At 43.6% G+C, this 12271-nt stretch overlaps 1 protein-coding gene across 1 annotated transcript in view; it reads left to right on the top strand.

The window, feature by feature from the left end:
• Positions 1 to 12271, top strand: part of LOC126161384 (chymotrypsin-like elastase family member 1) — a 44110-nt gene that overhangs the window by 16491 nt on the left and 15348 nt on the right. Inside the window, exons 4-5 of the mRNA XM_049917161.1 lie at positions 3067 to 3158; positions 9047 to 9162. Of these exons, the coding sequence (XP_049773118.1) occupies positions 3067 to 3158; positions 9047 to 9162 (208 nt within the window). The remainder of the gene's footprint in view (positions 1 to 3066; positions 3159 to 9046; positions 9163 to 12271) is intronic.

Below are 12271 nucleotides of genomic sequence, written 5' to 3'. Positions count from 1 at the left end.
CTCACTAGTCTTTTAAACTACAGCCTACTGTTGAAATTACTAAATTTCGACCTGAGTTAACCTCTGCTCCTGGGTACGCCTTACAATCCATTATCTCATTTCGAAATCTCTGTTTGATCATGATGTAATCTAACTGAAACCTTCTGTATTTCCTGCCCTTTTGCAAGTATGTCTCCTCATCTTGTGGATCTTAAACGGAGTATTCACTAATGTTAGCTGAAATTTTTTGAAGAACGCAATTAGTTTTTCTCCTCTCGCTTTCCTACTGACAAACCCAGAATCTCTTGTAACCCTTTTCCGCTGCTCCTTCTTCTACAACTGCATTCCAGTCCCCCGTGACTATTAGATTTTCATGTGCGTTTACGTACTATATTATCCTTTAAATACCTTCATACACCTTTTCCATTTCTTCATCTTCAACTTGTGACGTCGGCATGTATACCTGAACTATCTTCAGCGGTGTTGGTTTGCTATCGATTATGATAAGAACAAGCTTGAGCTCTTCACAGTAACACACTCTCTGCTGTACCTTTCTATTCATGAGGAATCGTACTCATATTATACCATTTTCCGCTTCTGTTAATATTATTACCCCATACTCATCAGACCAGAAATCATCGTCGTCTTTCTATTTCACTTCGCTGACCCCTACTATATCTAGATTGAGCCTTACCATTTACCTTCTCACATTTTCTAGCTTCCCTACCATGTTCAAGCTTCTGACATTCCACGCCGCGACACGTAGAAGGTTATCGTTTCGTTGGTTGTTCCATCTTTTTCTCATGGTTCCTTCCCCTTGGCAGTCTACTCCCCGAGATCCGAGTAGGGGGCTATTTCGGAATCTGTTCGCAGTGGACAGATCATCATGGCACTTTTTCAATTACATGTCATATGTCCTGCGAATATACATCAATTGTCTTTTACGCTCTGGTATCCATTGCCTTCTGCATCTTCATGCCGTTGACCATTGCTGATTCCTCTGCCTTCCAGGGGCAGTTGCCCGCCCCAAGGGGAACACAGTGCCCTGAATCTCTGCCCGCTCCTTTACACGAGACCGAAGACGTTTTAATTTCTAGTCAAAGACGCTATTATTAGACCACGGTAGGTTTAGAAGCGTTGAAATGTCCCTGATGGATCTGTACTCCGATGACTTCGAATGGATGATACACGCGCCTCTTTTTATTCTGGTGGGTCGCCTCTCGTAAAGTCTAGTGTTCAGTTCTACATCACACAGGTGTGTCAGCTACATATGATCAGACCGCCGGTTTTTCCCTGTATCCATCTATCACCTATCGCCAACACAAAGCGGGGAGTGCAACTACTCTTTTCGGTTACCTGCACCTGCCTGTCCTGACCATAAACGGAGTCCAGTTGTCTTTTCGCAGACGTTGATTACTGCCTAAAGCTACCGCTAAACAACAAGTAAATGAATTTTCGTTTACGAACTACTTCTAGTTATTTGCAAACAACATTTCCGTACGCATCAAAATGACACTTCGTACATGTAATGAAAAACAAAAATCCTCCGTTATGTGTTGAAAACTAACGTCAACGTCTCAACTGAAGGACAGAAATCGAGAATCGTGGCAACGAGATTAAGCATATATTGTGGCAGCTCCAATGGCATTTTAACGCAAGCATCGGTGACTTCTAGCACACTTCTTCAAGTTCACGAAATATTGAACCCAATCCAGTCATCGACTGAATACCTTCGGCAGCAGTCAGGTTTGCGAAGAAAGCATACAGTCCATAGAACACAGCTCAGTTTACACTATAGGTGTAGACATCAAGTGTGATTTATTTTTGTTGAAAAACCAAATAAAGAAAATGAAACACAAATGAATAATTTTGATACTGAAGCTGTTAACTGTTTGCGGCCAGAGTATGTAATTATAAGATGAAGGAGAACTAAGCCAATAGTTTACGGGTGTTTAACAGGGTCTCAGGTTGGCCACACTTAGTTACCACATACAGCCTTCAGATCTACAATATATTCTAAATAAAACAACTTCTCCGCCCCGCCTTCGCGCTCCCTCCACCTGTTGCGTCTCCGGAAATCACTAGCGTTTACCTCAGGTCTCTTTGTGTGACAAGATATCTACTGTGGAATAACCTCCACTGTTACATAACAGAATAATTACATAGAGAAGAAAGTTGCTGCTTCCTTTATATACATAAAATTTCACAAAATCACGGTGCCTTAATCCCTACTCCATCTCTGTATGTACGCCTCTAACTACCGTCGTAATATACTACTACAGGACACATCTTAAGATCCTTTCCTGTCTTAATTTCACTTTTCCTAGCATTATATACTCTAATGTAATATTTTATGAAGTAAACTTTTTCGTTATACGATGACAATTATTAGAATAGGTGATAGTTTCGTTCACAATCACATTCTGCATTAGCTTTTAGGATTAGTGGTTTGGACAGTCTCAGTCATCTTCAGGACAAAGCGTGGTCTTCTTCTCTAACATTTTGATCTGAAGAGGATCAGAAATGGAAATTTATGAACATTTATGGAAAAGTGTTTAGAAATACAGTTTATTATTCTTTTCACCTTACAACTATTTTATAAAATCCTATACTTTTTTTGGATGCAACGTTCATGTTGATCCTACAAAGTAGTGTACAAATTACCCTTAAAACTCTTATGCGGCAACCATAAATTCTCTGCTCACACTGAATAGTTATTTACGGTTTTGAAGTTACTATTTCACTGTTGACTTCCAACGTTTCATCATATTGAATAGCAATGTCTAAAAAGGCAAAACCATTGTCATGCAGTTGTTTCATTATTTAACTATTGCATATTTTTGAGTATTTATTATAAAGAGATATTTCGAACAATAAGGCAAGTTTGTCAGACTGTGAAAGCAGTTCATACGTCTTAAACAATTCCGTACAAATTCTTCACAAATGAGATGACAGTGTCATGGTTTCCATTAAGAAATATTCTCTGTCCATGTCTGAACACTCTACGATATTTCGTAGGTTGCTGTAAAATTCGTTGTCTTCTCTTAGTATTGCAATACTAATCTCATGTACCTGTTGTGTTGACAGGCAGTGGCTGGAGCATACAACATCAGCAGTAATTCAAGCACAGAGCAATACGTTCCGGTGATAGAACAGATCGCATATCCTGAGTACAATGAGTAAGTCTATTCCACTGCAAGCCTCTGCATTAGAAGTATATCTCATCATTCCTCAAAGTTATTTAACTGTATTACGACTTGGCCATCCCTACACGTCCTTAGTGACTAAGATCTTTCCTTTTATTTAAAAAAAAAACTAAGTCTGTATCCGTCAACGCAAACTACGGCTATCTTGAGGTACAAACTTCACATGGTGCCAGATAAGACAATCTCATGAAGAAACGATGGTAACATGCTGAAAAACTATACTTTGTCTTAATGGAAAATGTTGTAAAGTCATTATACAGTGTATGCTGGAATACTTGTGGCACATACTTGATGTGTGTGTGTGTGTGTGTGTGTGTGTGTGTGTGTGTGTGTGTGTGTATGTGTGTGTACATGGGATTTTAGGGAGGGGGGAGCTATCGTGTAATTCATGTACTAAAACGGTGAAACGGTAGTCTCTTACTACGTCCTGTCAAACGTATATACAGCTCTGTTCGTCCTCTGTACCATTTTGGTAATAATCTATTCCCATGTACTCTTTACTTCCCATTCGAACATCCATAAAACTTTTCTTGTGTCTATTTAATCGACATACTGCTATCTAAAAACCTCTGTTACTTTCTCACCCTTTACACATTGACAGTGCCAGTATCAACATACACAATCACAAATTCATGCCATACAACAAAACATAAATATAGAATAATTGCAAGTGGTCGGAATTTGCCTGCTTCTATTCTCTCTTGCTCACGAGCAACATACGCTTTGAACGAAACATTTTGCTAGACGACGTTCTGCACGTCGCCAACGTTTATCCATCGTGACATTCTTTCCTCTGCAGTGTTCAGTCCGTGTTACAGCTCGCTGTAAACACAGAAACTTTCGAGGTATACAGAGCAAGGAGACTTTAGGACGATGCATCTTGTTTTGTTTATAATTCTGGTACGGACAGTTTCTTTAGTTTCTGAGTCAGTCCAAATGTCTTGACGTAGTTGGTAATGTCATCCCATGCGAGCTGGGTTGGTGACACTTCGCTCTCAGCTCCAAGCTTTGTTGTCTTCGGTTACACAACTTGTGGCCGCAGTGAATGGGCCGACCTTAGGGATCCAACGGATGTCCAACACGACCCAGCAAGTCCGCTGGCCAATCTAGTTACCGCTCGCATTGAGGTTGACCCATCACCAGTGGTGGCGTGGAAGGTCACCTCGGTGCGTCACAGGGTGCGAAAGAATTGCCTCAGCGGGGTGGGATGGGGAGGGGGGGCGGCGAATGAAGGCCTCCCTAGTTAGTCTGATAAACGGATTCTAGGTGCTACCTGTGGCCGGCAATGTTCTGCAGTTAGATGCAGTCACTTGTCCTGTTGGCAGTTGAGAGCTCCAATGTTATGCCCATTATGGATGCTGTTGGGGATATGTCTGCCAAAGAGGCGAAGAAACCAGTGTGCATTCCATGTGGATACTGGCTGGAGTCAAACCAGAGTAGAACGATTCTTTCCGGATGAAGAGCACTTCGTGCAGCCTACTGCGGGTGGTGGCTCAAGTCGGTACCAGTCATGCATATCGCTCTGGATCAGAAGAGCTTCTCTTTAGTTTCGAGCGGCTATCTGAAGCGTTAAAAGGTGTCATTTTTGCTTGCAATGTAAAAGCAGAGCTTACCATTTGCAGCATATCGACAGGACCGATTGCGAACCTGTGGTACAGAGGCGACTGGAGGGTCTGAATCAGGTCAGACGGTTCTACGACCGCGAAACTGTAGCTTCCTCGACTTGCGCCATATGGTGGTGGGACTAAATAGATCAGGTTACCATTACACGCAGTAGTCCGCTTCACAGGTAGCGGGGACGATTTGGCGTGGACTGTGCGGTTCTTTAGGTTAGGAGGTTTCAGAGAAACACAAAGAGGGCATCAGTCACAAAGCGTGCAGGTCGAACACAGGAACAACATAGATGTAGAAACCGTCACTATAGGAGCTATAAATAGTCGTAACTGTGTTAGGAAAATACCAGAGCTCCAAGTGGTAGTAGAAAGCACTGAGGCCCAAATAGTTTTAGACACCGAAAGTTAGCTGAAGCTGGATATAAACTCAGATGACATTTTTTCGGAGGTCTTGATGGCGTTGGGAAAGGATAGGGTAAATACAGTTGGAAGTGGCGTGTTTGTGCCTGTTAGAAGTAGTTTATCTTGTGAGGAAATTTAAGTAGGTAGTTCCTGTGAGTAAGTATTGTTAGAGATCGTTCTTGGCAACCGGCATAAAATAATAACTGGATCCTTTTACCGACACCGCCCCCCACTCCACCAACTCAGCTGATACTATAGCCGAAAGGTTCAAAGAAAACTTGAGTCTAATTTCAAACACGCTTCATATCGACACAATTACAGTTGGTGGTGACTTCAATTTACCGTCCATATGTTGGCGAAAATACACGTTTAAATCCGGAGGTACGCATAAAACATCATACGGAATGCCTGCACTACACTTTTCCGTCCTCTTGTGGAGTACTGCAGCGCGGTGGGGGATCCTTACCAGACAGGATTAGCGGAGTATATTAAGAAAGTTCAAACAAGGGAAGCGCGTTTTGTATTATCGAGTGACAGGGGAGAGAGTGTCACGGACGTGTTACAGGATTTGGGGTGAACATCACTGAAACAAAGGCATTTCTCGTTGCGGTGGAATCTTATCGTGAAGTTTTAGTCACAGACTTTCTCCTCCGAATGCGCAGACATTTCGTTGACGCCGACCTGCATATGAATAAACGATTACCATAATAAAATAAGCCAAATCAGAGCTCAATCGGAAAGATATTGGTGTTCGAGAATGGAATAATAGAGAAATAGTGTGAAGATGGTTCGATGAACACTCTGCCAGGCGCTTATGGATGATATACAGAGCAGTCATTTAGATGTAGACGTTGATTTAGACAATGCAGATGTTGATGTAGCGTACTGCCATCATCTCAGAGCATGTTTTCACTCACAGCTAACTTCTCTGTCATTTACTGAACATAGATAATTATGAAGACCTAACAGACATATTAATCGATTACGGAAACCACAAAAATTCCAGTTGATCCATTCAATATATTACCTCATAAATAAAAGGAATTCATTTATAAATGAAGTTTGCTACACTTTTTTTTTCATTGATGTCGGTCATTTGCATGAATGAAAAATCGGTAATAAGATATGCAGTAACGTTGAGAACAATGCAGGCCGACAAAGCAGATAACACTGTCGAATGTACGCACAATAATTAGATAGGGAATTCAGCTAAAACAATTGTAGTAATACATTGTAGAGAGACTTAATAATGGTTCTTTCCTTTGATGAGTGTAAGGTGTAGGAACCCAAATACTTAATGCAATAAAAGTATTAGTGGAATCATCACAGAGAAAATTTAGGTATCAATCGCTGTCTCGCAATCAACGCCGCTACTTCGGGTAATTAGTTTCGAAAATATGTTACTTCACATATTACTTTTCTAATAGTGGACAGTAAGAAGTATGGAGGTTTTTGTTGGTCCCAAGATCGTGAGCGGCTAGCCAAAAGATGAACTCAACCAACCGCTTGAGATAAACGGGAAATTCTGCTTCAGGTCTCGGTCCGGCACAAATTTTAATGTGTTATTGATAGGTGAGAATGTACAGTATATCACGAGTTTCTTTTCGTGGTGAAGTTATATGTTTGTGTCCATAGTTGCAGTTTATTTAATTTGCGTAGTGGCTACCGGTTTCGGTCCACTCTACCATCCTCAGGCCATTGGCATACATGTTCGGGAAACTGGCGTGACGACTGCGTACCAGATGATGCCCCAAGGACAGTACTGTGTACCGAAACCGGTAGCCAGTTGGAAGAATAAATAAACTATGACTCTAGACACAAACATAGACTTTTCCAGTTCCCTATCCTTGGATAACAGAAGAGATATTGAACTGAATTGATGAAAGGAGAAAATATAAAAACGCCGTAAATGAAGAAGACGAAAAGGAGAACAAATGCCTCAAAAACGAGATCGACAGGAAGTGCAAAATGGCTAAGCAGGGGTGGGAGCTACAGGACAAATGTAAGGATGTAGAAGCATATATCACTAGAGGTAAGAGAGATGCTGTCTACAGGAAAATTAAAGAGACTTTAGGAGATAACAGAACCACCTACATGAATATCAAGAGCTCAGATGGAAAACCAGTCCTAAGCAAAGCAAGATAGCAGAAAGGTGGAAGGAGTTTATAGAGGGTCTATACAAGGGAGATGTACTTAGGGCAATATTATGGAAATGGAAGAGGACGTAGACGAGGGTGAATTGGGAGATATGATACTGCGTGAAGTATCTGAAAGAGCCCTGAAAGACCTAAGTCGAAACAAGGCCCCGGAAGTAGACAACATTCCATTAGAACTACTGATAGCCTTGAGAGAGCCAGCCATGAGAGAACTCTACCGTCTGGTGAGCAAGATATATCATACAGGCGAAATACCCTCAGACTTCAAGAAGAATATAATAATTCATAATACAATATGCAAATTACCGAACTATCAGTTTAATAAGTCACGGCTGCAAAATATTAACACGAATTCTTGATAGACGAATGGAAAAACTGATATAAGCCGACCTCGGGGAACACCAGATTGGATTCCGTAGTAATGATGGAACGCACGAAGCAATACTGACCGTACGACTTATCTTAGAAGATAGATTAAGTAAAGGCAAACCTACATTTCTAGCATTTGTAGACTTAGAGAAGACTTTTGACGATGTTGACTGTAATACTCTCAAATTCTTAAGGTGGTAGGTGTAGAATACAGTGAGCGAAAGGCTACTTACAATTTTCACGGAAACCAGAGGGTAGTAATAAGAGTCGGGGTGGATGAAAGGGATGCAGTGGTTGAGAAAGGAGTGAGACAGGATTGCAGCCTGCACACTGAGAAAGCAGTAAAGGAGACAAAAGAAAAAATTGAAGTAGGAATTAAAATCCATGGAGAAGAAATAAAAACTCTGAAGTTTGCGGACGACATTGTAATTCTATCAGAGACAGCAAAGGACCTCGAAGAGCTGGTGAACGGAATGCTCAGTGTCTTGAAAGGAGGGTATAAGATGAAAACCAATAAAAGCAACACGAGGATAATGGAATGTAGTCTAAGTACATCACGTGATGCTGGGAGAATTAGATCAAGAAATGAGACACTTAAAAGTAGTACATGAGTTTTTCTGTTTGGGGAGCAAACTAACTGATGATGATCGAATTAGAGAGGATATAAAATGCAGACTGGCGATGGCAAGGATAGCGTTTATGAAGAAGAGAAGTTTGTTTACATCGAGTATAGATTTAAGCGTCAGGAAGTGTTTTTTCCTGAAAGTATTTATATGGAGCGTAGGCTACAGAAGAATGCTGTAGATTAGATGGATGCATCATATAACTAAAGAGGAGGTACTGAATATAATTGGGGACAAGAGGAATTTTTGGCACAATTTGACTAGAAGAAGGCATCGGTTGGTAGGACACATTCTGAGGCATCAAGGGGTCACTAATTTAGTATTGGAGGGAAGCGTGGAGTGTAAAAATTGTAGAGGGAGCCGGAAGATGAATACACTAAGTCTCAGGAGAGATAACATGGAGAGCTGCATCAAAGCAGTCTCTGTATTGAAGACCACAACTATAACAGCAAAGGTAATACATCATACCTAATACAGCTGACGTCACTGAATTCTCAACCAGCGAATAATACACATACGTCCAATACCTTCCCATCGGCACTTGAACAACACTTTTAACGTGTTCTTTAACAACGATAACGACTTCATTATTTGTCAATTATTTTTCTTCTGAATATTTCCAAACAACCGCTTTGTTACACACTTTTAGTGCTTCCAGTTATTGCAGGCATGAAGTTTGCTTTCCTTCTGTCCATCAGCACTGGTAGTCTCGTCGGGCCTTACGATATCGCCGTCTTCAGGCTGGAGTACGCCCTGACGCTGGACGCTTACGTGCAGGTTATTGGCCTACCCAGCGCTGAATCCATCCCTGCAGGTATGTAATCGACTACAGTTTCATATATATTTACGCAACAGCCTGTGAAGCTAAGAAGGGGCCATCAGACCTGTTAAACAGTGATATGTTATTGAGTGACCTCTCTTGAATACCTAGCTTGCAGATTTTCATGCTTCGACTCCTATTTTCTGAGAAAATCGACGCTGAAATTTTATGTGCACCGCCTATACCTGCAACTTTAGTCCTGCTGCGATGTAGTAAGCGTAGCGCGGCTACAGTGCTGACGGTATGTGTTCAATTCCTGCCCCTGCATTTTTCCATACATTCTTGATTCATGGGAAAGACAGACTAGTTAGAGAACTTAGATTCACATCTTTGTAGATGTTTTGAGACCCGTGGCTCTACCCTTCATTCTATCCCTGCGAAACCCTACATTTCAGCAGGATAATGCACGACCGTATGTTTCAGGTCCTGTACAGGCCTTTCTGGATACAGAAAATGTTCGGCTGCTGCCCTGGCCAGCACATTCTCCAGATCTCTCACCAATTGAAAACGTCTGGTCAATGGTGGCCGAGCAAATGGCTGGTCACAATACGCCAGTCACTACTCTTGATGAACTGTGGTATCGTGTTGAAGCTGCATGGGCAGCTGTACGTGCACATGACATCCAAGCTCTGTTTGATTCAACGCCCATGCGTATCAAGTCCGTTATTACGGCCAGAGGTGGTTGATCTGGGTACTGATTTCTCAGGATCTATGCACCCAAATTGCGTGAAAATGTAATCGTTTGTCCAATGAACACCCGTTTATCATCTGCATTTCTTATTGGTGTAGCAATTTTAATGGCCAGTAGTGTACAACAACAAATAATAACAGAAAGACCCAACTCGCCACGGGGAGGGATCACAATCAAACAATTCTATAATGTCAAGGTGTTTGTCGACTATATCAAGTCCATCTGAAAGAGATGGACGATGGACCAGCTATAAGAGGCGTGTCGCTGTGGCTGCTGCGGTGGCAGTTCTGTATACTTCCAAGCAGTACGTCGAACTGCGCTTTTCCGGCAGTGTGCCACCCTATAAAGCCCATTCGGCGGAAGTATCTGCTGGAACTATTTACGATTACGTGCCTGGCATAATAAAGTAGTTCCTGGGCTAGCTGTGACCTCTGATAAAGCTGTTCTGCAGACTCTGTGATCGGGTAGCATTCCGTGGCAGCCGTTGGTGGAGACCTGGTGTTGTGTTGTGGCCGCCGATAAATATTTGCGATGACAACACTGACGGCGTTGGTTTTCCTGGTGAATATATGCCCTATGATGCAGGCATCCCGTGTTGGTAGGGCGTGAAGTGGGATGCTGATGGAGTAGGCGCTACGATGTCTGAAGTTGGCGGCCACAGCAACAGGCAAGCTGAAATTATAACGAAAAAAATTGAAAATGCTCTCGACTTGATAAAGAGTATTAGAGAAATCGCTTCGAGGGCTGGTTACACAAAACTGCATTATTTAATTTTGCATCAGTGTGGTGCACCTCCTTTCACAGGACTGATCAAATACGCATGGTACGCATCGAAGTTGATCAAAGTGAGAGAACAATTTTTTTGGGTATAAGTGAAGTTGGTTTTCGGTATCGCTGTTGGAAAATCTGTGTGTCTCCAAGGCAATAGTTTTCGTTAAATGCGCGTGGTACTCCGCAAATCTGCGTACTGTTGCTTCTGCAACAAGTATCCTACCATCCGGAATTCTGTTCTAGCTCAGAAAGTGATAGTGAGGACGACGATTCTGTAATCCGTTGTGTAACAAACGGAATACACATTTGAAGTTGACTGCAATGATCGATCTACACTCCTGGAAATTGAAATAAGAACACCGTGAATTCATTGTCCCAGGAAGGGGAAACTTTATTGACACATTCCTGGGGTCAGATACATCACATGATCACACTGACAGAACCACAGGCACATAGACACAGGCAACAGAGCATGCACAATGTCGGCACTAGTACAGTGTATATCCACCTTTCGCAGCAATGCAGGCTGCTATTCTCCCATGGAGACGATCGTAGAGATGCTGGATGTAGTCCTGTGGAACGGCTTGCCATGCCATTTCCACCTGGCGCCTCAGTTGGACCAGCGTTCGTGCTGGACGTGCAGACCGCGTGAGACGACGCTTCATCCAGTCCCAAACATGCTGAATGGGGGACAGATCCGGAGATCTTGCTGGCCAGGGTAGTTGACTTACACCTTCTAGAGCACGTTGGGTGGCACGGGATACATGCGGACGTGCATTGTCCTGTTGGAACAGCAAGTTCCCTTGCCGGTCTAGGAATGGTAGAACGATGGGTTCGATGACGGTTTGGATGTACCGTGCACTATTCAGTGTCCCCTCGACGATCACCAGTGGTGTACGGCCAGTGTAGGAGATCGCTCCCCACACCATGATGCCGGGTGTTGGCCCTGTGTGCCTCGGTCGTATGCAGTCCTGATTGTGGCGCTCACCTGCACGGCGCCAAACACGCATACAACCATCATTGGCACCAAGGCAGAAGCGACTCTCATCGCTGAAGACGACACGTCTCCATTCGTCCCTCCATTCACGCCTGTCGCGACACCACTGGAGGCGGGCTGCACGATGTTGGGGCGTGAGCGGAAGACGGCCTAACGGTGTCGGGACCGTAGCCCAGCTTCATGGATACGGTTGCGAATGGTCCTCGCCGATACCCCAGGAGCAACAGTGTCCCTAATTTGCTGGGAAGTGGCGGTGCGGTCCCCTACGGCACTGCGTAGGATCCTACGGTCTTGGCGTGCATCCGTGCGTCGCTGCGGTCCGGTCCCAGGTCGACGGGCACGTGCACCTTCCGCCGACCACTGGCGACAACATCGATGTACTGTGGAGACCTCACGCCCCACGTGTTGAGCAATTCGGCGGTACGTCCACCCGGCCTCCCGCATGCCCACTATACGCCCTCGCTCAAAGTCCGTCAACTGCACATACGGTTCACGTCCACACTGTCGCGGCATGCTACCAGTGTTAAAGACTGCGATGGAGCTCCGTATGCCACGGCAAACTGGCTGACACTGACGGCGGCGGTGCACAAATGCTGCGCAGCTAGCGCCATTCGACGGCCAACACCGCGGTTCCTGGTGTGTCC

This window comes from Schistocerca cancellata, chromosome 2 (genome assembly GCF_023864275.1).
Source record: "Schistocerca cancellata isolate TAMUIC-IGC-003103 chromosome 2, iqSchCanc2.1, whole genome shotgun sequence".
Lineage (NCBI taxonomy): Eukaryota > Metazoa > Arthropoda > Insecta > Orthoptera > Acrididae > Schistocerca > Schistocerca cancellata.
This window is presented reverse-complemented; position numbering and strand designations above follow the sequence as displayed.